This window comes from Nipponia nippon, unplaced genomic scaffold, assembly GCF_047370975.1.
Source record: "Nipponia nippon isolate SJK-2023a ecotype South Korea unplaced genomic scaffold, ASM4737097v1 scaffold_1, whole genome shotgun sequence".
Taxonomy (NCBI): domain Eukaryota; kingdom Metazoa; phylum Chordata; class Aves; order Pelecaniformes; family Threskiornithidae; genus Nipponia; species Nipponia nippon.
In genome coordinates, this window is record NW_028262290.1 from 149,347,584 (window position 1) to 149,373,678 (window position 26,095).

Sequence of the window (26,095 nt, forward strand, 5' to 3'; positions counted from 1 at the left end):
GGCGCCGGCCTCCCCTGCGGCGGGCCGCCGACTCCCTCACGCCTCCGGGCGACGCCGGGGCGCTTCGTGTGCCTGCCCCGGAGCGCGCCCGCCGCTGTTAGAGGCGCCGTGGCTGCGGGGTGGCGGCGGCTGCTGTGATCTCTGCCCTCCGGCCTCGCCCGTGCGGTGCTGCTGCGGGTGGTATCTGGCGAGCGGTGTGCTCTGTCTTGCTCACAGCCAGGAGGAGTTAAATGTTGGTTATTGACACAGGCAAGTGGAATGAAGTTGGTTGCAATGGTACCTTCAAGGTTTGTGAGTGTTGCTCTGGTGCAAGTATTTCTGATAAGCTCTTGTCACTATCTCTGGCTAGAGCATATTGCCTCATTACAGCCTTCCCAGCTTAATCAGAAGGACCCCTTAAAAATTCCCTCATTCTCTTTATTGTATATAGCAATTAAAAAAAGAACCCACCACATTCATTCTGTGGTAGTTTGTTTGTTTGTTTTGTTTAGAACATTAATTATGACAAACTGGCAAAGCTGTTGATTTGACTAATAACTACTTCATTTGTCATCTAGGTTTCTAATTTAGCAGTAGGTTGTTACCTGCTCTGAGCAGGTAGACTGTCCTCTCATTTCCGTGGGATGCTTGAAGGTATAGGAATTCAACAGAACTCAGTGTGAGACATGAAGGAACTGGAAGGTAATATTTATTTAGAAAGAAACAACTGATTTTGGTCCCACAAAATAATTTTCTCATATGCTTCACTCACATTTTCTCACACTTGCATATTCGCAAGCTCCAAGAGTTGTGCGTCCAAATGGTGTAGCTGGGGTGGCTTGTGTGCAAGCGTGTGCCACCTATCCAGTCCTTGCTATCACTGTTGAGCCCGTACCGTCTCTTAGCATCCTCTGGATTGGTGACGACAAACTTCTTTCTGGGCAGGTCTTTTATGATCAGGAGTTGGAATAATGTCATCTGTTGCTTCCCTCCAACTCTTGATTACTTCAGCCTCCATTAATCTTAGGCAGGGTTGCTCCCTGTTTTCTTTGTTTCCTTATTTCTGGTATCTCCATGGCTACATTCTGCCTTCCTGTTGTGACAGCAGGGGCAGGGGTGGCGTTTACAGCGTGCTCTGACCTTGTCGCCATCCTCCTGTTCCCAGAGCACAGGCGTTCTGGGAAATCACCTGCGATAGCGCCTTATCAGAGTGCAGGCCTTCTGCTCTCCGTTTACACAGCACAGTCCTCACTGTTTACCCGTTTTACTGCTCTCAGCTATGCTCTTGGTCGCTCTTTTAACCCTTGCCTTACTGCTTTTATTATGTTGCTTTCACATATGCATTGCTGTTCATAATTCATTCATGCCACTCTTCATTGTTCCGTTGCAGTCTCTTCATCAGCACCGAGCGAGCTCTGTAGGGCTCAGCGCAGAACTATGCACTCAGCTGACGCCGCAGATCGGTCTCTTCAGGCCCTCGTTGTGCTGTAAGATACATCGCTTACGATCTGATACTGCGCAGGGAGCCCTTGCTTGTACTTGTGAGGGAGTGCTGCTATCCCACAGATCCCGGCAATAGGTGCAATTTAATGAGCAAATGTAGAAACATGTTTTCAATTAGCTTTCTATAATGGTATTAAATACAATTTATCATTGGCTGTATTTCTCATTTAACTCTGCAGCATTAGTTCAGCTGTGTCTTGTCGGCAGCGATTTCAGCAGAGAAGCCCAGCTGAGAGCAGGAGGGATCGCTCCCTTTGGTGACATCACACGCTGACATCAGGTTATGCCAGTTGCGAAGCTTTGCCGTCATCCGGCGTGTATTCCACCGCAGCCGGAGCTCATCCAAGAGAGGACCTCCCTTCCCCGGAGGCAGCGCTAGCCGTTGTGCAGCTCTGTAGGAAACTGCTTCGTGGGTGGATCCAGGCAAACGTTCATCACCTTTTGGGGTGTTTTTTTGTCGTTGGGCGAGGTTTCTGCCAAGTCGGCTACCTGAGCCTCGTGATTGTGCTCGGGAGAGCGCGAGCGGAAAGCAAGAGACGCGCAGGAAGGCGAGGGAGGCAGCGCCGTCGCTGCACTGATCCGAATCGGTGTAATTTGGTGTGGGATGGCGCTTCCCGTGAGGAAAGGAAGAACAGTGAAGAACAGTGGTCAGGTGGAAGAAACAAAATGCTAATAAGACCCCAAAATAATTGGAGAGCACATGGAAAAACAGCACAAGGCATGGAAAAAGGATGACTGTCAAAGGCCAAATTCTGCCCTACGTAGGTGCACGTGCCTGTAGAGTCTTCATTTAATTACATTTTAACTGAATGTGAATAACAGTATTTAGGTTATTGATACATAATGTAATTTATAAAAGTTTCTTTTTACACGCGGTATGCTCTGACTCCCTGCAAGATATTTTCAGTACTTCAGGAAGGCGTCCCGAGTGGCGGTTGTAAGGGCTGTGACCTCCGTGACGCGTACCCTTGCGAATTTGTTCCGTGTGCGGTGGCTACGCCGCCCGCCGGCGATCCTCCCGCGGATGCACCGCACCGCGCCCCGGCCCCGCCGCTCCGCCGCCCCGGGTGACAGCGGGCGCCCCGCGGGGCCCTCCCGGCCTGGGGGATGGTTCGCCCCTCGCCCCCCCGCCCCCGTAAGCGGTGGTGTCAGCCTGCACGCGGCGGAGCCGGGAAACGCGGGAAACGGGGGTTGCTAAGCGACCTGCGTGCCAGGCGGCGGCTGCGCGGGGGGGGGGGGGCGGAAACAGGGAGAGGCGACCCGGAAGCTCTACCATCTCCAGCCGCTTCCGGGACCGCTTCGGGGCTGGTCACTGCCGGCCGTAGGGGGCGGCCATTTTCCCGAGGAGCGGAGCCGCGGGGCCCTCCTGCTGGCGGCGGCGGCTGCCGCGGCGACTGAGCGGCCGAGGCCGACAGGCGGGCACGGTTTCTGCGTCTGGGCTGGGAGGCGGAAGAGGCGCCTGTGGTGGCCGCCGCCGCCCCCGCCGGGAGGATGTTTTCCTTCTCAACCGTGCAGCCTCAGGTGAGGGGGCTCGCGGGGCGCCCCGGCCCCTTGCGGTGCGCCCGCCTTGGGGCCCGCTCTCCGCCGGGCTGCGGTCCGGGGCTCGTTTCGCGTCCGGGTAGAGGCAGCGGGAGCGGGGGTTGCGGGCCTCGGCGGGAGGACCCGAGCTCCCGGCTGCCACGTTTCTGGGGCGCTGGAGAGCGTCGGCCGGGCCCGAGCGAAGGAGTGTTATTACAGCTAAAGTTAAACTGTGCTGTTAATTGTCACGGGTTGTTGTGAAAACCAGAAAGAAAAGACTTAGGAATTAGAAGAGTTAGTGGAGGAAAAGTCCCTCAATTACTTGTTACATAGCACAGCCTGGATGCAATCGGGAAGGCATCTTTTATTAGATAGTGAGTTGGGAGGGACTAGCAGGTTTTATGGACTTTGATCTGAACCAGTGGTTTTACTTTTGTTTTGTGTTAGGGGAATTAGTATGTGCTAGTCTTATGCCACAGTGGGATTTGATTCTTCTTTCCACATGTGGAGAATGTGTTAATTGCTTTTGTTAGTGTAGTGAAAGGACAGAACTTGTAATGATATTTTTAGGAACGTGTCATTCCACCTCTTCATAGTGGGAAATACAGGAGGAAAGCTTGATTAATGGTTTGGATGCTGGCTTTGACCTCTGGAGGCTTTATGGTTTTACTGCAAACTCCCAGAGCTTAATTATAACTTTGGACAATTAATTCTGAGGCAGTTTTCATGTCTCTCAGCATTGTCTCTTGGTCTTCCATCTAGTCACCATAGAGATGGAAGTTCTTGCGGAAGGGCATTCATAGGTAGAGGCTTAATCAGGTATTGCAGTCAGGTATCGCCCCAGCAGCCAGAGTTGCACCCCAACTCTCTTCCCTAGTGACGTGCAATGAGACTGAGGCGTTTAGGAAGCATTGGAATTATTTGTACCGTATATTCACAATAGAGACAGTCATGTGCTAGAGGAGGAGCCCTGATATGCGGTGCACCTGGGCTTCTGTACCGATTCATGAGGTGGTGTCACTGAGTTGACCGAGTGCTGCTGAACTGCAGAATTGACTGTGATATATGCTTTGTATAGGTTAGTTTGGTCCTTAGGCATGTTGTTAAAGTGGGATCCCAAGGAAGAAAACATAAATGAAACTTTTGGGAATAACTTGTATAATGCAGGAAAAAGTATAGATATTTCAAGTTATAGAAGTATTACTTTATAGATGAAAATAGGTGTTCTTTGGAGAATAATACAGGAGTCAGTAGTACTTAAGAACAGTGATTTCTGAATTAGTAAGGTGTTGATAAATCCTCATGATTCAATGCTATTCAAAAGCAGCCACTGAGCTTTCTGTTCAAGTTGGTTCAAGGGGAAGCAGCTTGATGAGATCTGTTGCTTGGATATCTGTCTAGGGATAATCTAGAATTTACTATATTACAATATTTCATGCTAAAGTCTGAAATTAAGGCCTACCACTACATAGATGGAATACCTCATTTACCATTCTTTTTCTGTTCATTTTGTTTAAAGAGCATTACTTCTCTTCTGTAACTGTGTTGTGAAGTCTTATCAGAATGGTGTTAGTTTTGTCTTGGCGACACCAGGACAGGCTCAGGATTATTTTAAGTGAACATTTCTTCCAAAGCAGAGAAAGTTCCTGAATGACAGCAACTATAAACATGTTTTAAACATTTCAAGAGGTGCCGTCAGCTTGCAGACTTTTCAGTGTAGAACTCATTTGCTATTGTTTTTCCTCTCTTTTTTTCTCCCTGTATTGATTGTGTTTCCTTTTTTGTGTCTTTCATTGCTATGTGGGGGGAAAAAACACCTACTTGGAATGTAAGTTAATTGACTGTGATGGGGGTGTGTTGACTACAAGGGAAAAACATTCAGTTCCACAAAGTTACCTAGTTTATTTGCATGAAATGATTGTTAAGTTTGTAATATTTGTCAGAAGACAGCAACAATCCTTATTGTTACGTCATCAGGTTGCAACAGCACATATCTAATACAGCAAACAAGTGATACGTAAAAAAAAAAAAGAAAAAATATTCTGAAGGAAGTATTAAGTGTAGTAGCAATTTTGTTTCCCTGCTCTTTCAGCTGAGAACAATCTATACGAAGTTGTCTATTTTTTTTTTTGTAACTAAACATTGTCTTAAGTGCAAATTGAGGGCAGTCTTTGCATCTTCTAAGTGTTGATGATCTGTACCTGCTTCTGTATTTGCAAATGTAGCGATTATTTTCTTTAAACCATGCTTATGTTTGAAAACCAGGAAGTGTAGCCTCTTTTTTTTTTCCCCTCTTCCAAACTTTGTGACCTTCTAATGTCATGCATGCTTAAACTTTCTTTTTTCTTTAAATAGAGGTATCAGCTTCAACACCACAGTGTTAGCTAAGTTCATGTGGTTTATTATGAAGTCCTCAGGCAAAAGGCAGTGTACAAGATATGCAATTATAAGTCAGGGTTTGGAATGGAGATATATTTAAATAGTTTAAACAAGCTTAAATCATTATCTGATTTTTTTTTTTTCCCCCCAGGCTACTGTTCCTCTGAGTCACCTTATCAATGCCTTTCATTCACCAAAAAGCTCCACTACTACTGCCAGTGCAGCATCCGTACAGCCTGTCCAGAGGGACACCTCCCCAGAGCATGATCCTCAGAAGAGTGAGGTACTAAAAACCCTTGGAAAGAGCGGTGGTTTGCTTTTAACTGAATTAAATCAAAATAATATCAGTTTAAGTAAATTTAATATTTGACTCACTTTATAAAACAATGTAACGTGACTAAACGAAACAGAATGTTAACACATAGAATGTAACCTTTTGACAGAACTTCAGTCACTCAGTGATTTGGCAGTAAGGATTCTGCAAAGATACAGTATTTCATTAATAAGAACAAAAGCTAGTGCTTGTTTCAGTAGTAATTTGCAAACGAGGAGGTGATTTGTTTTCACTTTCAACTTAATGTTTCTTGCTCTAAAGTAACAATAACTTTTCTGTTGATAAACCCCTTATTGCCTTGTCACTCTCTGAGTTCAAGCAAAGTTTGTTTCTTTATTGCTTGTGAGAAAACAGACTGTAACTTAAAATATGTTGAGGGATTTTGAGAGATTAGGTAGCATACTAGCATGTGCTCTTATTTATTAAAATATTTTTCATTATCATTAGGTATTTTTTTGTTCTTCACATTGAAAATCAAAATACAGAAAGTGCAAAGTATTATCAGATTTTGCCACTTCTCTTTCAACTCATTTCTTACAAGTTTTATAACTAAGAAAACATTAAAACATGTTTAAACCATGTGTAAAAGTCCAATGATGTTTAAAAATGTATTCGTACTTATTTTGAGTATAAGTGAACCAGGAGCAAGCTACCCTAGCCTTTAAAACAGAATACTTTGTTTACTTAAGAAACCTGTTTTAAACTATAAACTTTGAATATGGTGGTATTCTGAATGCATCTAGGAATCTGTTCTAAAAATGCTTTTTCTGACATTTTATTCAAGTGTTTTTCATGTATGTCTTTTTATTGGAAATCTAGTTTCACCTTGAAAGTAGATCAACATAAAGCTTACATAAAAACAAAAATATAATCCATAATGTTCTAACAATCAAAAATTAAATATCTGCGCAAATACATTTAGAATAGAATATTTACTTCTCAGTTCAGAAAATGTTACTGCAGAAGCAATATTGAGAGGCTAATAGATATTTTAAAGGGTCCAAACCAATACGTATTTTTAAAACATACTCTCCCGTAAAAAGATTTTTTCCTGTCTGAAATACCTTGATCAAAGTAATTTTAATCTTGTTACTTCTTTTGTACCTTACCTCCTTGTTTTTTTCATAGTTTCTTCGCTTTGTAGGAAATCCCAGATCCTAGTACTTACCCTTTTCACCATAGAAACTTTTGCCTTTCATTGTGTGTCTATCCAGCTTGTGGCTTTTTAAGATTTTAACTCTGGGTATTGTTTCTAAATATCCAATCTGCGCTATCTGCAAAAAGGATAGCCAAAAAAAAAAAAAGACACTGGGGGGATTTTTCTGTTTGCTCACTTGGATGAAAAATAATGGGTGGCTATTGCTGTACATCTTTCCCCCCCGCAGGCTCCATTTGCTCTATCATAAAGAGTAGAAAGAGTTGGAAAACTGCATTTTTTTCTGTGCCTGCTTCAATCTGGGAGCAGGAAGGTGTTAAAAAGACTGAATTGGGAAGAAAATATACTTCTCATAAATGTCCTGTGACAATGAAAATATCAATGTGTGCAAATGGAAAAGTTATTCCGCATTGACAGTAGCAAACGTTCTTTCTTTATTCATGTTCTTTCATTCATTTATCTTCATTTAGAATTTCTTTATTTCAGTCTGAACTGTGAAAGAGAGATGCTGTATAGAGCCAAAAAGTTAACTCAATTGTTTTTTGTTTTTTTTTTTTTCCCCCGTAAGGTAATCTTAAGTTTTGAACATTTATTTCTATTTTGCAGTCTGTACTTAATTTAAGAGACCTGGGATTGTCTGATTTGAAAGCTAACCAGGTCAGAGAATTGGTGAACAGGTTGCTTCCTGGCTACTGTGCAGAAAACAAAGTATCTTCGCAGTGGCATACATCGTACATCTCTGCTGAGTCCTTCTTTGAAAATAAGCATGGTATGTTTCAGAGTAAAGTGCGTATGAGAATTGATAAAGAGTTAAAGGTGAACACAGTTATTCTTTAGTTTAATCTCTTGTGCTGTAGATAACTCATAGTTTAAAAAAATCTTTAATAAAAAGAGTATTGATGTATTTTTTATTGTATACAGGTTGTCTCTAGAGTGGTGCTTTTGAATCTTGGGAATTTTAGAAAATTCGACCCAGATTTGGAATTGTTTCTTCAGATTCAGATTTGAAGTTAGCTGTTATTAAACTTGTCTGAACTCAGCTGTAGTACAAGTGCATTGTCTCTTAACGATGAACCTGAGCTATGAATTTTTTCAGCAGTTTGTTTCACCAAATAGAAGAAATTAGATTTTGCTGATCTACTAATGTAATGAACAGTCATGAACATCTCCAGTTTACATTAAGTTATTCCTTTTTTGCTTGAAGCAACATTACACGAGGACATTAATGAGAAAGGAATTCAGGGTAAGCAACTGTTAACAGTCCATGTAGAGTATTTCATTGCTGAAATAAACCAAGAGTGGTTCCTTACAGATAAAGATGGTTTGTTGGAATTAGTCTAAATTACAGGAAGCAAGGCCATTGTAGATGCTCAGGAATGTGTTAGAAAAAGAAGCGTATAGCTCACATTTGAGATACTACCTATATAGTATTGCAGTTGGGAGAAAGAATGTAAGAATATCTCAGGGCTACTATTAGAGAAAAAGTATTAAATTGCATTGTGATGTGAGATACAAAAAAAATGTGAAGAAAAAAGTTGCAAATGCTTCAGAGCTTTGATAGGTTAACATGGAAGCTCACCAGACTGGTGGTTTCACTCACAGTTGAAAAGGCAAGGTTATAGGTGGAAAACTGCCACAGGCAAGGGAGATGCTAAATCTTCAAGAACGTTCTTCTAGTGTAGGTGACACTGCATGCTATGGATGACTGTTACTATTGATATGTGTATGGTATGCATATACTTGTGCATAAAGCGAGGAGAGTATTTTTTTTTTAAACTAACGTGTTCATAATTATGTTGTATTAGGTTAGCCAATATGCAGTATTGTAGAAGACTGTGGAATATACAGCATTGTAGTATTAATAGCTAATCTTTTTTTCTTCTTCCTGTAGTTCCTCAGTATTTCAGTTGTCAGCTTGTAAGCTGTTATTATAATCATATAACTTAAAAAAAATTATCAGGAACTTTCAGGGTTCTTTTTTGCTGTCCTAGACGTATCTAACTGATGTAATAGCTTTCTCAGAATATGCAAAATAAGCACCACCACCCCACCCCACCCCTTTTGTGATTACATTAGCTTCTGAATTACTATGGAAGAGAGCATATGTAGGCTTGCCCTCGATTTTTTTCCCTTCCTTCCCCAGGTCTCTGATGTTTCTTAAATAATTCTTACCTGCTAAATGAGGATGAGTTCTTTGAGCTTTTGGTAACTAAACAACAGATAAATGACAGTCCTCTTGTTGTGCACTCTATAGCGTCCTTGAAATAGTATCTGCTAATAACTTTTTCACTATGATGCTTATTTATTTATTTGTTTGTTCTTGTTTCTGTATTGCATAAGGACTGTACAATTAAGTAGACTCGGTATAGTTTAAAATGTTTTCACGTGTTATACATACTCTGTTTTAAAATGCCCATGTGCAATCTGTTCTTTAAAGCCTTGGAAACGGAATGACTGGTTGAATGCTGGTCCTTCAGCTTCATGAAAGACTTTGGATTCCTGTCCAGTCTAGATAACTTTATTCAGCTCTGTACAGATATGCAGAGTTTTCAATCCCAGATACAGCTTCAAATTCAAGATTCTGGGTACCAATGTTTTTCGGAAGTTCTAATTAGAAAAAATTCTGGTATATTGCAAAGTGCCTGACATAGGTTAACGCAAAGAAGTTAACTATCTGTGTACTGGTATTGGTTAATTTGTTTAATTACAGATGCCTGAAGGACCATAGTAAAATAGAATTAATACTTAAGAAAGAAAAAACAACCTATGCAAGAAGTAATGTTTACTTGCCGTTTAATATAGGGTGTATTGACACTTTGCTGTATCTTTTTACAGGTTTTGTGGATGTTTTCAGTGCTTTACGTTCATCTTGTTTGTACAGACAGCATCCTAATCCCCTCCAAAATTTCTGTTCAGATGTTCGGTGTTGGCCAGGTATAAAACAATAAACTACACTGTTTTTAAGCTCTATAGTATCTTTCTAGTCTGGGAAAGTATTTTTACTTTTGTCTTAGAGGTGTCATGCGGGAAATACCCCTAAACTTCCAGGAGGAACTTTACATTGATATTAACACTTTAAATCACAAACTTATTTTTGCATTTGAGTAGTATGTTTCCAGAATTAAGTTAGTAAACATGGTATAACTATAGAATCTTGTTCCAAGTTGTCAGTATTTGTGGATTGTGTTCTTAAAAGATGATAGATGATCTGACTACTTCTGAATGAATAAATATGTTGACTCTGGTATTCATCCAGATGAACTTTCTAAGGTGCTTGGTGACTGATTTAAACTGCTCCTGGATGTATGATGGGTAACAGGGCTGCATTAGCAAGAACACAGTCAGGAGCTCAGGGAGTTCAGGTTTTGTTCTCTATTCAGTTCTTCTGATGCTGCATCTGGATATTGTGTCTGTTTTTGTGTCCCATGGTTGAGAGAGAGGTGCTGACAAAATGGAGATAGCCCAGTGATGGGCCACAAGGAAGGGTGCAGATTTTCAAGCATTTAATATATGGGGGAAATGGAGGGATCTGAGATTTTAAAGTTAGCAGAAGAGAAAGCAAGGAGTGATCTAATTGCTATTGGAAGTATATTTGTTACCCTCCTCTCGTACACCTCAAAGAAGAGGCAACAATTACAAAGAAAAGCAAAGGAAATTCCTGTTGGAAAATTTTCACAATGAGAATGGCTAAGTTCTGAAACAGATTGTCTGGAGAGGTTGTGTTGTCTTAATCCTTAGAGATTTTCAAAACTGAGCTGGACGAGGTCCAGAGCTACATGATCTGATGTTGAAGTTAGACCTTTTTTGAGCGGGGGTTTGACTAGACCACCTCCAGAAGTTCCTTTCGTCTGGTGCTATTCTATGAAAACGGAAGGCTTAGTTAAAACTATATAATTGACTGGTGTTGGTGATTATTTTAAAACATGGTAGTGGAAGAAGAGAAATATTCTTGGCTTTTGTGATTTATGGGATAAAATCTCCATTGCAAGGTTTCTGATGTGATAGAAGATGACATATAGTGCTATAAACTCACAGTGTTTAAATGGTCTAATTTCTTTTGTCAGTTTCTAAGTTAACAGCACACCTAAGCCATTCCAGATCTCTTCAGGGCACCTTATCAGCTCAGCTTTTAGGCAAAGCTTATCTTAGAGCAGGAACCTTCATTCCCATACTTCTGGATTAGCTTCTGAAAGTTTCATGTTTGTCAGCCTGCCTGGATTTAATTTGGCTGTATGTCTCCTGTTCCCTGAGACAGTGATAGCGTTGGCCAATTGTCTATAATTCACAACATGAACTCCTGATTATTTTAACAAAAAATTTTATAGGAAAAATATATTGTGAAACAGTAAGCAGTTTGCCTGCAAGTTTAGATTACAAACACGGTTCATGATCGCCTAACTATCCATTTACAGTACTAAAATTTATTGGTTTATTTATCCAGTTTATTACTATTAGATCGAGAAATGTCTTTCATACTGTTTTCTGTTTTTTACATTTTTGGTCAGGCATCTTAAACAGATTGCTGTTTGCAATTCTCTTCACTTTCTACTGTGGATATTTTGGGAAGATTATCTTCAGTTCAATCTTTTTGAAAAAGACTTCAATAAAGTCTTTTGCATATAATAGTTCCTGAAATCTTGTAGGCCTTTTTTTCTTTTTTTTTGTAGTGGTAGTAATGGATAGTTTTTAACTTTTTTATTTATTATTACTATTTTAAGTTTACATACAATCACGGACCTTTAAGACTTTGAGATCAAGAGCAAGACGTCTGCAGTCAACATCTGAACAATTCACAGAAACAAAAAATTCACTTTCTTCAGTTTTGAAGGTAAATATGAGTAGCATTATGAAGTTGTTTTGGGCTTGTTCAGACCATCTCTGTCTCTTGAGTGGACCTTCACAATTTACCAAGGGTGGTGTGTTTCACCAGTGTGAAAAAATGTCTTAATTCTAAAACTTGAGCTAATGACATACTGTTTTTCTTACTGATACAGGGATTTGCTTCATATATCATCAATATAAAGATTGTTTGGATGTTTTAGGATAGTAGTTTCAGACTTTTAAACTCTAGACATGAAAGTCTTCGTATTCTGTTTTTGTGGCTTTGTTAAAAATAGCTTGGAGTCGAAGTATTTGTTTAAACAGAAATACAGCTAGTTTAACATGCAAGAATGTATATTTTTTAAGCAGTTCAGCATGTGATTGATGCTTTAAGAATAGACTTAATTGTGGCTAGTATATTTTTAAGATACAAAAATTTTAAACCAAGTGTTTTTATGGGTTACAAACTCACTTACATACTTTTAATTCGGCAGATAACTATCCAGGCTTGGGGTACCCAAGCCCTTAACAAGACCAGGTTAACCTGGGTACTCTTTGCTTCTAATTGGTTGTACAGAAGTCAGGCTAATTAAAGCATTTGATCTTATGGTGTGTGTAAATTAGCTTTGAACTCTGCCCTTCTTCTAGGCATATGTGGTTTATTTCATGTGGGGGCTAGGTATACCATGGATGAAGATAAACCAGAGCTAGCTCTATGCAGTGCTGCTCTAAAATTTGGTAGGGCATATGCGATGTATTTGATCAAGCTCTATCAAAACTATACTTACAAAGATATTTCAGATTTGAAAATAATTTAAGTTGATTTTCTGAAGCAAAAAGCTTAAGCTAATAACTCCCACTGAATCCAGTGTACAGAGCTAGCTGTTTACAAATCTGGCTTGGGCTGCCTTTACTGTTTGGAACTGGGGTCCAGGAGGGCTCTGAACCTGGCCTGTCTTGCAAAAATCAGGGTGCCCCTGCTTGGAGCCATTGTCATTCCACACTCAAGCTGTGTCATCTAACTAACCCCATAGCACCTGAATTATATGCTTTTATTATTTTATTTTTTTCCCCGTCACCCATGCTAGCCAGGTAGTAAGTTAACTGTGTACCAAAACTTACTGTATACTAATGCTGCTGTGGAAAATATTTTAGGGCTTTATCCTGAGAAAGCGAAGGATTGATGTTGAAAACTTAGATACGCTAATGAAAACAAAAAACATCCCAGAGGCACACCAGGATGCTTTTAAAACTGGTTTTGCAGAAGGCTTTTTGAAAGCACAGGTATTCCTGCAAAAAACACTTGGTAAGTTGTTTTAGTTCATGTATCTTGTGTTTGCATTCAGAAAGTAGTTTATTTCAGCCCATTTTAAAACTTTCTTTTTTGTCTTTTACAGATTCCTTAAGAAGATCACGTTTGCTTTCTTTCTTTCTCTTTGTTCTTTGTTTTTACCTTGCTATATATTCGTCATTTTTACCTGGGAAAGGCTCCTTTTCTGATGCTGGTTAGTTAACTTTTTTTTTTTCCCCACCGTTTCACGTGCATTTCTTCCAGCAAGTTTAGCACAATTTAAATGTGTTTTGACATTATGATTGTTTTAGGATAACATTTCAATGTAATAATGAAAGAGAAGAGTTATTTACTGCTTTTGGCTACAGCCTTTCAGACAGTAGTGTGACAAAATGTTTATGGAGACAAAAAAATTGTCTGTTAGTATAATTATTTTAATTCTTTTGGTGAAACAGTTACATGGAACCAAGCAGAGAAGAAGTCAGACTGTTCACCAATTACGTATTTGTCTTTGAATTTAGATGATGTGTTATCTAGGTCAGCAGTAGGCAGAATGGTTTGATTTTTATTTGTAATCACAGCCTAGTTTATAGCAACTAGGTACTTGCATGGCCAAATTATCGTCTTGAGGAATCTGTTGGAAGTAGTGGAATGATCAAAGCCTGAGCTAATGTACATGGAGAATTTCAGCTTCATGCTAAGTTGTCACCTGGGTCTCAAGAAAGTTAGGGTATGTGCAGAAACACTGAGGAAGAACTTCTAGCTTTGTGTACCTGCTTTTGGATGCAGGGCTTTCTGTACTACAAATGACTAAAAAAGCACTTAAATTACTTAATTAACTGCAAATATTTTAATTTTTTTTTTTTAAATCTTATTCTTGCTGGACACTTGTAAATGGAAACATGCCCTTTTAAAAGGACAGGTATAAAGTTAGTGGCTTAATGGTATGCATTCAAGTGCAAAGTTCAGTCTTGGAATGAAATGACTTCATGTGTAAATTTGTTGTTCATCATCTGCTGTTTGCGATTAGTACGCTTTCGAACATCGAGTATCTTTGATGCAGCAGTTGATCCAATCCAGTTGAAAAATGTCACCTTCGAACATGTAAAAGGGGTAAGTTCAAAAGCAAAGTGTGTGTGAGTTCTTGCTTGACTAATCATTGTGAGCCTGAAGAATGTCTTACTCTTTTCAAGAAATGTCTTTGTATGTATATGGCCTTATATATATTGACCACTCCAAGATCAGGGAGGGTTTTAACCACCCTTGTTCTATGTTATGTCTTTGTGGCATTTAATACTTTATAAAAGGTGTATTCTCGACTTGTGGAATCACATTTTTAAAGGCTAGAATAGCAAAAGGCAGGCTATCCTTTAGCAAAAGGCTAGAAGAGCAAAAGGCATGCCAGAAGTATCCATGTTAATCTATTTTTTGCAGAAGTTGACCAATACAAGAAGATGGTAATACCATTTGATCATTTCTCTCTTTAGTACCCTCTCTTTCAAATATCTGATATTAGAACAGGAGATACAGAGATTCCCAGAAAGAAGTGGGCATGCAACTGCTGATGGGATAGTTTTATTTTTTCTGTTCAACTGTTCTTTGGCTGCCAGTGGCAAAATGAGGACCTCCCCCTCTCCTTCCCCTTGGACAAATAGATAGCCTAATTAGTTAAAAGGAGATTAATTCTAATATCTTGATGTAGAATTTTTGATTCTGTATTTATCTTGTTGGTCAGATGTGGTCTTGAACTGTTTGGTTATTCCTTTAGTATTATTAACTTTAGTGTTTACTGATTATTCCTGTGAACTGTTCTGGGAAATACATTAAATTAAACTCATGGACACTTGATGTCCACACGAATTGTGCGGTAATTGTGTAATAATTGTGACAAATAAAATTAGGCTTGTCTAAGTCTCTAATACAAAACTCACTTACTAAAAAGATGCAGTATTTTATAAATGCTTAGTTATATTTTGTGGCATGTTTTAAATGTGTAGGTTGAAGAAGCTAAACAGGAATTGCAAGAAGTTGTGGAATTCCTGAAAAACCCACATAAATTTACTGTACTAGGAGGTAAACTTCCAAAAGGTAAGAAGTATTGCTCAGCAGAAGTGAAAATCATAAGTAGCCATGGCTATCTTTGTAGCTTTGTTCTATACTGAGTGACTAATTTACAGCCTAGCTTCTGAATATTTTTTCCTTTAGTTAGGGAATCAAAAAAATATATAACCAAAATGGGCCTAAATGCTACTGTTGTATTTAGTTTGTATTTGGGAAAAATAGTGAAATAATGTTAGACATAGGTAGTGGATTTCCTTGTTTGTTTAAAATATTTGAGGAACAAATGAATCTTCCAAGAGAGCTGCGAAAGCTTCTTTATTAAAGGATACCCTTAAATGAGGTACTTGGGGATGGGGGAGTGGAGGTTAAGGTAGTTATGTTGCATGCTTCCTGTCTTACCTTCAGTTCCCCATATGTAAAAATTGGTCGTTACCACCTACCCCCGCAGAGAATTTGTGGTATCTGAGATACTTGGATAGAAGAAGCAAAGATGCTTGGATACATCTTACGTTTGGTAGAAATTCAATAATAACATTGGGGTAATAAGCTATGACAGTGCAAAGCAGCGGACTGTAGATTCCAGGCAAAAAGCCTTTCAAAAATCAAACCTATGTTTATCATTGTTAGCAGCCTTCTTTACAGGGTTAAGAATCAATATTTCTTTGAAGTACCAAGTAAAGTTTTTAGAGATGATGTACTGAACTACAAAAATTCTTCTACTTTGTCACTGAACATAACAAAGTATTAAAAAAATATTTACTGATGAAGTTATGCATAATTGGTGTTAATGGATTTTTGAGTGGAACTTTATGTAGCCTGGAGGTTTTTAGGTCTGTATTTTTTCCCCTCCTTTAACTGTCTCTATAAGGATATCTCTTTTTAGAAGTTAATAGCTTCCTGCCACCAAAATTTTTAATTCTGTTGTACCTTTTCTCATCTGAGAAAGATACATAACATAAGTTTAGTCTTAAAAACTTACCCAAGATAATGCAAAAATGTCCAAAAAAGAACCTGTGTTATGCAAATGAATATATTGGGGTTAGACAAAACTTATGGTGCTGCCTTTACTATATTAAACTAATATACAGTAGTCCTTTATCTTGAAAGGCAGGGTTTTCATGTAACTGAATTCTTAAAAGTCCTTTATGTCTTCTGTATGGCTTTCAGCACCTTTAGTGCTTTCTAACTGCTTTAGACAGTTCAGAAAGAAATGTTTTCATTTAAACAGACGATTAAGCTCGATAGTGTTAGGCCAAGTGAATCTGAAATATGTAAACCTGATAGTCTGTTTCCTGCTAGTGCTTCACACTGTTTCAAGTGAATTATTTGGAACAATTTGATTTAAAAAAGTTCCACTTTCAGAAACAGCTAGGAGAATGTTAGTTTGAAGAAGACACTATTAGGGATTCAGCTGCTAAACTCAGCAGTAACTCTCTAGAATACTTCAGGCTTCTGGTTTTATTTTATAGTCTTACAAGTCTTTGTTGTTTCCGTATGGATCAGAGTGTATCTAGATCTGTTACAGGAAGCTTCTTCATGCTGCAAGTAATGAGCAGTATTGGAAATGGGATGTTAATACTTTTTGAAGCCAAGTGTAAATTACTTCTAATGCATGGAAGAAACAGTACCTGTATAATAAGACTGTGGCTTTGGTGGTTTTGTTGTTGTTTGGTTTTTTTTGTTTGTCTTTTTAGGTATTCTGTTAGTTGGACCACCTGGTACTGGTAAAACTCTTCTCGCACGGGCTGTAGCTGGTGAAGCTGATGTTCCATTTTATTATGCATCTGGATCTGAGTTTGATGAGATGTTTGTTGGTGTAGGAGCTAGTCGCATCCGAAGCCTATTCAGTAAGTTAAATATTTGTGTTTTTGAAATCTTTTAACATGTGAGGTTAAGTATTCAGTGTTGTTTAGAAGGTTTGATTAAGTACAGTTCTGGTTACTGGAAAGTAGTAGTGTATGACTTTAATTGTGTAGGTAAATTCAGAATTCTGTTGAGCATCAGTTAACTGTAGAATCTTGTTAGTTGTCAGACGAAATTGTAACATCAGTTATAATTTTTGCTACAGCACTCCCAGAGAGAATAGAAGTAATTTAATTAGAATGTAATGTCCTATAAACTAAATGGAGTACTTCAAATTGTAATTTACTTACTGTCGTACATAAATTATTGTAAATTTGAATTAAAGTGTAAACTTAAGATAAAAAATAGTGTTAACCTTCTCAATTACTTCCCACATATTTTTATATTGTCTTTTTTTTTCTCTAAATGAGAGCTTTATGGGATCACAGTGTAGCACTAAGCTGAGATTTCCTTTCTCATGCCCATCAACAGGCCCAGAATAAAGGGCACTATAATGAAACATTTGCAATTAATATTTAGATTGATAACTTTCATAGAAGAGGCTTTCTATTTTAGGTATGCAAATAAATATTATCGGGGAGGGGGGAATCCAACTTCTCTCTTAAATGGAAGATTGATAGTGTCAGGCATATACAATGTAGAAAGCAGTTTGCATTTGCAGAAGAAACGTGACTTGCTTCACATGGAAGGGATGCAAAATGTAACATGTGTTGTACCTTAAAATGTGCATTTCTTTCTGTTGACTACAGAAGTTTAGGTGACTGACTTATACATTGATATCAATGTTACAGGTATGTCTAGCTGGCTGAGATGAGTTGCATCCTGGTATACATGTACTAGTTGGTAGTCTTAAAGTTTATTATTGCGTTTTTATTTTGTTTTTAATACCTGTAAACTTGAAGGTGAGGTCTTCACTGTTAAATAACAAACAAATTCTATTAAAATAAGTTAGCGTTTAGACCCATCATATTTCTTATTATTTTTGTTTAATAGGTCAATGTTCTCTATGCAAGCCTATGAAATAAACTGTTGTTGGGAGTTGATACAAAATACGACAAATTTCTTAATCTATTTTGCTAGTAATTTCTTGTAGCGTAATAAGAATAAGCTAACGTGGAGATGATGAACCTTGCTTCTCTTTGTATTGATTCATTTCAAAAATATATTTAATTTTTTTAGGCTAAAATCAAGACAGTTCTGGTGATATCTAATAGAATACTTTATAATCCAAGAATAATAGAAATAGTAGAATCCTAAATTACATGATACGCTGACTGTTCTTTTGTGTGGTTGAAGTGTCCTTCTGCTATTTCTCTTTTGTCAGGGGAAGCAAAAGCAAATGCACCATGTGTTATATTTATTGATGAGTTGGACTCTGTTGGTGGGAAGAGAATTGAATCTCCAATGCATCCCTATTCAAGACAGACCATTAATCAACTTCTTGCTGAAATGGATGGGTAAATATATGGATTCTGAGGGCACAGAAGGTGCCTGACTGACTGGTATTTTGAATATTTGGATGAATTTTTCCTCATTCACAGCTTTGATGTTTCTTGTAATTTTTTTTGTAATGCTTTTAAGGATATAAATTTAAGATACTCTTACGACCATTTTCAAGTACTGCCAACAGTAGCATCAATGGCTTTACTGTAAAGAATATAGAAGCTTCTGAGTTGTAGTAGCACAATAGCTGCAATTATTTTAAATAATTTATCATTTTTTTAGGCTGGCTGTATATCTAAAAGAAGTTCAACTCTAAGATCAGGGCATGATTTTAACCAGTTGCTGGGTTAAACGTGGTCATTCTTGGATCACATGCTGTGCTTTGACAGCGTGTTTTTGACTGGCCAGTTGAGATCATCCAACATAAGAAAGAAGTAGTTATTGACAAAAAAAGGTGTAAATTCTGTCCCCAAAAAAACCTCAACACTCTCACCCTTTTTTTTCCATGCAGGTTTAAACCTAATGAAGGTGTTGTTATTATTGGTGCAACAAACTTCCCTGAAGCGTTAGACAAGTGAGTATAATGTATTGATCATTTCTACAGAGCATGTATTAAAAAAACAAACAAAAAACCCCCACAAAAACAACAACAAAGTTGCTTGTGATAATCTTCAAGTATTACAGTGTTATAGCTGGGGTTTTTCCCTCTTAAAAAGGATGTGTATTGACCAGTTTTTGGCATTTAAAAGGTTGTTGAATTAAATACGGAGACATAAGTAACATGCTTCTAAGTATCTAAAATTTCTGGAAGTTTTTCTATTTAAATTGACTAGCTGTGATCGTTCGCAATGCAAAATTTTCAAATGCAAAAAAAACATTTAAAATGGGTTGGTAATAAACATCTTTCATCTGCCTTTTTTACAGATAAGAAAAACGTATTCTTTGCATTTGCACATCAGTCCTAGTCTATGTAAATGTCTTTAGAAATACCAGATGAATTTTTGTTCCTTATATATGTTAGTAACAGTTTCCTGCAGCATTTTTAAGTCAATGTGTTAAATTGTCTTTTTCCCTTAGTGCTTTAATACGTCCTGGTCGCTTTGATATGCAAGTTACTGTTCCCAAGCCTGATGTAAGAGGTCGTACAGAAATTCTGAAGTGGTACCTCAATAAAATAAAGTATGATCCATGTAAGTAAACAGTTTACTGTAATAGCTTTTTATGTAACAGTTTTTATACTGGATCAGCCCACTCATGAATTAGTCCTTTTATTCCATCAGCAATTGTGGCTTTACCATCTGTCTCAGTAAAGAACACAAAAATTGTCTAGTATGTGGTGTTATGACAGTTAGTGTTGAGACAGTGTTTCTTTCTAGTCCCAAACAGTTCATAGTGTCTTAAGAATTGGGCTTCATTTCTTCTAAAGCTGAAAATTTTTTGTTTAACGCATTATTTTGAATAGAACATGATTCTTGCTTATAATTCAACCATTTCTTGATAGTTCTTCATGATACAGGCTTTTTCAGGAGCAGCATGGACCCTAATGACAAGTTTGTTTGTTTTTCCCCACAGCTGTTGATCCAGAAATAATTGCACGAGGCACAGTAGGATTTTCTGGAGCAGAGCTTGAGAATCTTGTAAATCAAGCTGCATTAAAGGCAGCTGTTGATGGAAAAGATATGGTAACCATGAAAGAGCTAGAATTCTCCAAGGACAAAATTCTAATGGGTAGGATTTTGTACAAAAGACATACATGTATGTTACAGTACACAGGGGTTTTCTTGCATGATTAAGACTTTTACAGAGAAAGAGAGAAATTTTTATGCTGTTGGGTTTTTTTGTTGTTTGGTGTTTTGTTTTTTAAACAAATAAATCTTCTGTTAGTTTATTCTGAATAGAACCATTTGAGACCAGAGAATAGTATGTAAAATCTAGTATGGAATACATTCTTTAAGACTTAATACTTTTTTTTTTTTTTTTTTTTATCAAAAATGCTGCATATTGTACTTGAGCGTAGAGGAAGACACCGCATTGATTTCTTATCCTTCCCCTACTTATTCCTAAAGGAAAGGAGAGAATAAAGGACCAGAAACCTGGAACTTCTGTTTAACTAACTTGTTGTGTGATAACACAAAACTTAAACATCTGAGACGTACGCACTAAAAATCTGGTCTGTTCATACTGGAGAGAAGAAATGTAATTTTCTCAGATACTCAAACTGTATTTTAAATCTGTTCCTTTAAAAGAAACTTGTCTGTAGATTATATTGCGGTCCATTTTAGACATTAAAATTCTACTCATAAACATTTTCTATTTAATGAGTGTTAGTTAATTTTGCTTGCATGCTGTTCCTCAGCTACTTTGTGCTCTGAGTATATGTAATGTGTGGATTGTGGTGGTCAGCTGTACAAAAAGGTTTATTTAATGTTCCTCTGTTTAAGGACCTGAACGTAGAAGTGTAGAAATTGATGAGAAAAACAAAACCATCACCGCTTACCATGAATCCGGACATGCTATCATTGCATATTATACCAAGGATGCAATGCCGATCAACAAGGCTACAATCATGACACGAGGAACAACGCTTGGACATGTGAGTATTGCTAGAATTTTATGTTGGTTTAGTGTTGTTGAGGAATTTGCCAACAATGCTATTTTTTGTAATTATGTTAATGCATATTGTAATATGTTGAAATACTCAGTTATGAGCAATCTCTCGGAGAACTCACTGGTCATCTTTTCTGTGTGATAGAAAGCTCTCTTCCTTCATTTTGAAATAAAATAGCATGTGCTAGTATAATAGTTCACATATATAAGGGAAGAAATGTAAGTAGGTTTGATTCTGCTGCAATTAAAATGACACCCAACACTGAAACTTTGAAGATTGTCTAAAGGACTGGAAAGTAGAAGCACTGCTGAGCTGTACTTTTAACACAAACATCCTTTATCAAGCTGTTCGTTGTCCTGTGTGACTTTTTCTAAACCTAATGGGTTACCTACCTTGTTTCTAGCATAGATATCCCAAAGTTTTTCTATTCTGCCTTTAGCTGCCAAGCATTTGAACAGAAAAATATTTGTGTGTTTCTGTTGAGCTTTATCCAAGTTAATGCGTTCAGTTAAAGAAAATCATTGGCCCCCAGGCAAGTTGATTTGTGCTCAGTAGAAGTCTAGGGAATAAGGAGAAATGGAGAGAACAGATTGTTCTGTTTCTTCTGGTGGTAGGTTTAAGTTGCTTAATTTTATGTGGTGCTCATGGCCTGTAAGACGCTATCTCAGCTGGTAGACTAAGGACCTCCAAGCAAACCTGATGAGTGCGTAGACTAGGAGGAGGCCCAGAGCATTCCAATTGTTGCATAAAAGCCTTTATATCTGCTTTGGATACAAATAAGAATATTTTTCGGATTCTTTCAGTATTTCTTCCATTTATTGTTACCTGACCACAGTTCTGTATCTTACAGGTATCTTTGCTCCCAGAAAATGACAGATGGAGTGAAACTAGATCCCAGTTGCTTGCACAGATGGATGTCTGTATGGGAGGAAGAGTAGCAGAAGAGCTCATATTTGGAAGTGATCACATCACAACAGGTCAGCTGATTTGGTAGTTAGCAGAATTTTTGATCAAAGCTTGTGGAGTGGCATGTTTAACTTGGTTTCAATAATGTAATTTACATCTGTTTGCTATCTAGGTGCTTCCAGTGATTTTGACAATGCTACTAAAATTGCAAAACTGATGGTGACTAGATTTGGAATGAGTGAGAAGGTAGTATCTTTAATCCTTACATATTCATATGGTACAAAGAAGTGTTCTGTAACTAAATGCCTATTTGGCTGTCAGCGATCACAGAGACTAAGTAGTTCTGGCAAAAAAGAAAGTAAGCCTTATTACTGGCCCTACTATAGAGAACTCAACTAGAAAACCTGTATATTTGACAGTTTAAAAATCAACTTGCAAGATCTTCACCTCAGAAATTACCTTGAAAGTTACTAATGTCTGCAGAAAATGTTTATAATAAAACCAAACATTTTGGAATTTAGGATAATCTTGGGTTTGGGGGGGGAGGGGATGACAACACTGAGTTTTCTAGACTTCTAAAGAAACCTCTTTAGTCATCTTTATTACCCCTCAAGTGTTAGTAATCTGGGGATTTTGTTTTTTAAATAAGAAAATGCTTAATCAGGATCTGTACTGTGACTTGTTGAAATAAAACTCTGCAGTGACTACATAACTGATGAACAGGCTTCTTGTTTTGCTTCTGTTGCAAGCACTTCAGCAAGCATTTGATATTGATTTTATTTGTTTGCACATAGAAGCAATAGCGATGAAGCTCTTAGTGTATATGTGTATTACTGCAACAGTGGCAAGATAAAGATTGTTGTTGTTGTTGTTTAGCTTGGTGTTATGACCTATACTGATACGGGGAAAGTTAGCCCTGAAACTCAGTCTGCAATTGAACAGGAAGTAAGAACGCTTCTACGGGTAAGATTCTCTCTCCCTCCGCACCGAGTCCAAACGGTTGGACTCGATGATCCTAAGGGTCTTTTCCAACCTTAACGATTCTATGATTCTATGATAACTTTATTTTGAGATGAGTTGAGCATCAGCTTGATTATTCAGTTTGTTAATGTATACTGGTGAAAACACACAGGTGGATGGAAGTACTCCCAAGTGTTTAATGTAGCTGCAACTTTGAATCTCTGCATATCAAAACTTTTTGGTGATTGTCATGCACAAGTAGTGAGAAACAAGTTGGTGGTGTGAGGTTCTTTAATACACGCTTTAACACTTCCTCTTACATTTGGTCAGGATTTGTATTTTGCCTGTTCAATTCACAGGAAAAAAGTATGACTAGAAATTGTTGCAGAACAGATGTGCGTGTTTTGTGTTACTCCCACGTTTCATAACTTGCAGCTGAATCAGTTTGCATAGAATCGCAGGAACGGCCATCTAGGATCAGAGAGTTGCCTCTTCCAGTACCCTGTTCCTCGCAGTGATCAGTGTCAGATGCTTAGGGAAACTTGTAACATTCGATAATCGCAGAACTTCCAGATCACTGTTCTGGTAATCTGAACTAGTTTGGTACAGGCAGGAGAATTATTTATATCATAACATTGAAACAATCAACGCTTTTGCTGTAGCTGTTTTTGAACTGACTTGGTTATGGAAGAACTATCTATGTAGAACTAAAAGTTAAAGTTGAAGCTGGTAATGCTGGCAATGTGCACCTACTTGCAGCAACTGGTAACTTGTTGGGTAGCTTTCAGCTTTCTAAAAGTACATAATACTTGGAGAGTTTTATAAGCTTTTAAAAACTTCAGTGTTTGAGGAACATTCCTTGAATGCTGTAGCACTGCTCATAGTGTAAAATCAAATATATTTAATTTAATCAGCAACTTTTCAAATCTAGTAAGTCTTTTGTAAGTCATATGTAAAAATACTAAGGTTTGTCTCAGGATTTTATATTTAGTCGAACTTCTGCAAAATGCAAAGGTAGCATAGTTTGGTGGTGGGTTTTTTTATTAATTATGCCAGCTAGATTTTAAATCTTCGTGAGAGGAGCTGTGCTAGCTATGAAATGTAAGGCACAACTTTAATGTTAGTTTCAAGCTGTATTTACCTGGAAACAATTTTTAAAGTGGAATCTTGCTGTTGTTTTTGTTCTAAAGTCTTAAAATCTCCTTCCACCTTTTTTTTAATTTTAGGACTCATATGAGCGAGCAAAGAACATCCTGAAGACTCATGCAAAAGAACACAAGAATTTAGCCGAAGCTTTATTGAAATATGAGACTTTGGATGCCAAAGAAATCCAAATTGTTCTAGAGGGAAAAAAACTAGAAGTAAGATGATAACTTCTGTGATACAGCAACTGATAATTTGAAGAATGTACATCTAGCAATGCAGTAGTCTTACGCAGCATAGCCTTTTTTTCCCTTCCTGATGTGTGTATGGCATTAGTGACACTTTAATAATATTCTGTCTCTCGTGAGCGTCTGTTAGTCATCTGTTATTTGTGTCTCATCAGAGTAAGACACACAAAATAAAGCAAGTTCCTCATCCTCTGCTCCCTATACTCTTCCCGCGAGAAGTTATTCAGAAGGATAAATCTCAGGGTTGAATTCAGCGTTTTGGTTTAGTCAAACGTGCTGAAGCTGAGAAGAAAAACATGCAGATATGCTGGTGTGTTTTGGCGTAGCTTCCTGGGTCATGCTGCTACATGTGCGTTTGAAGTGATACCCCACAATATGTGCTATGGAATGTTTTACGGATAGCGACAGATTGATTTGTAAAACAGTAGTATGTAGTCTAGCTAATGCTCGTACTCTGTTTGAGGCTAGAGATCGGTTTTAAAGAAGACTTCTTTAGCAATGCAACAAAACATCTCTAAGAACGAAGCAGCTACACAGCGCATCTCTATTAAAGGGAGTTGTGGGAGCTCCATGTTAGACAAAAGCGTTAGTGACTGTGTTTTCAGTGCTCTTGGGGTTAAAATACACACATGTATGGCTGGGAGAGAAATTTTAATGCAAAATCAACAGGCTAAACATGTCTAAGCCTCTTTGGACCATGTTTTGGGCAGAACCATGGCAGGGATAAGAGAAATACCTGTGACCTCTGATGTGCTGCTGACGAGATTCTTGGATTTTTTTATTACTGCAGTAGATGGATAACAGTGCTTTGATGACAGTGCTTTTACACTGCTGAGATTCTACAGAACAGGTTTCTGCTAATACTATGTATGGGCGTTTGATAATCCAACAGGTAATTTCTTCAAAGAGGGCAATATTGCTCACTAAAGAGTAGTTCAGAAAATGTTTGAAGCATGTGTTGTTTCAAATAACATTCCCAGTTCTGTTCTACAGTAGAAGTAGGGAAATAAAACCTGTTCTTTCAACCCTTACAGAAACCTCTGGAAATTCTAAGATAAGAAGAAAAAGTTTTTTGAAAACAAAAGCAGTTTCCAATCAAGTGGAAGCGAATGCTAGCAATTATATGCCAGTATTCTTCTGATCTCATGGAACTGTTTTTTAGGAATAACACATCTTGATCATAATCGTTCTGCACAATTAATTGTAGACTCTTGGGACTATAAACTTCTGTTGCAGAGAGGGCCTTTATTAGCATATTAATGTTGAAGGTTACCATACTTGGACATTAAAATAGTTGGGCTGGTGCCAATAAATGTGAATGGAAGTTGGTAGCTACACTTAAAACTAGAAGTAACATAGTATTTTAGAATTTTCTGAGTGTAATGCTTGATTATAACCTAGTTTTTTAGTAAGAGCACATGCATTTTTTTCTTTCAAAACCAGGATAACTTTCTATTTGCCTATTTTTGTCAGCTTACTATAATGACATCCCAGTGCACTGTGGGAGAACTTCCAAATGTTATAAAACAGTATACCAAATGTCTAGGCTGACTAGTTACAGTTGTACATGTATTTTAGAAATATGCCAACAGAAACAGAAATATACTGCATATTCGGCATCTGTTTTTGGAACAATAAAGGTTAATTTTAATTATGCATATTGGTTTTCTTTTTGTTCACTGTAAATTGTTATAAAATGTAATACCAAGTTCCCTACTATGTAAATTGAGGTGTATAAAACATTTGAACTTGTGAATAAATTTAAGAACAATGGAAAAATTGCACTCTCTCTAATTAGGTTTCTAGGGAATGTTCTCCCTAGAAATTCAGACCTTTTTTCAATTGCTGCTTCAGTAGTGGGACTTGGATGGGAACTTTTCCA

General features: G+C 37.8%; 1 protein-coding gene across 6 annotated transcripts; it reads left to right on the forward strand.

Annotated features, from left to right (window-relative positions):
- Nucleotides 1-6: 6 nt before the first annotated feature.
- YME1L1 (YME1 like 1 ATPase) lies at nt 7-25,871 on the forward strand. Of its 6 annotated transcripts, XM_087777378.1 has the most exons (22): nt 7-249; nt 558-681; nt 1,370-1,466; nt 1,662-2,243; nt 5,531-5,662; nt 7,476-7,638; nt 9,705-9,803; nt 11,588-11,697; nt 12,846-12,996; nt 13,088-13,195; nt 14,012-14,094; nt 14,979-15,069; nt 16,737-16,889; nt 18,230-18,362; nt 18,860-18,922; nt 19,426-19,538; nt 19,921-20,076; nt 20,790-20,941; nt 21,807-21,933; nt 22,035-22,108; nt 22,739-22,825; nt 24,049-25,871. In XM_087777378.1, the coding sequence occupies exons 4-22, from the start codon at nt 2,214-2,216 to the stop codon at nt 24,190-24,192; spliced, it is 2,169 nt and encodes a 722-aa protein (XP_087633504.1). In that variant the 5' UTR covers nt 7-249; nt 558-681; nt 1,370-1,466; nt 1,662-2,213; the 3' UTR covers nt 24,193-25,871. The 6 variants fall into 6 exon arrangements, with proteins under 6 accessions (XP_087633504.1, XP_087633479.1, XP_087633487.1 ...); XM_087777353.1 differs by lacking the exon at nt 558-681 and having other exon boundaries at nt 91-249; nt 1,370-1,558; XM_087777361.1 differs by lacking the exon at nt 558-681 and having other exon boundaries at nt 91-249.
- The last annotated feature ends 224 nt before the right edge of the window (nt 25,872-26,095 follow it).

Excerpts from the sequence above, each read along its gene's own strand:
- YME1L1 (XM_087777378.1), top strand. The coding sequence starts at position 2,214 with ATGACTGTCAAAGGCCAAATTCTGCCCTAC. Across the intron at positions 2,244-5,530 it reads AAGGCCAAATTCTGCCCTAC|GCTACTGTTCCTCTGAGTCA; the intron begins GTAGGTGCACGT and ends TTTTCCCCCCAG. Across the intron at positions 20,942-21,806 it reads GAGGAACAACGCTTGGACAT|GTATCTTTGCTCCCAGAAAA; the intron begins GTGAGTATTGCT and ends TGTATCTTACAG.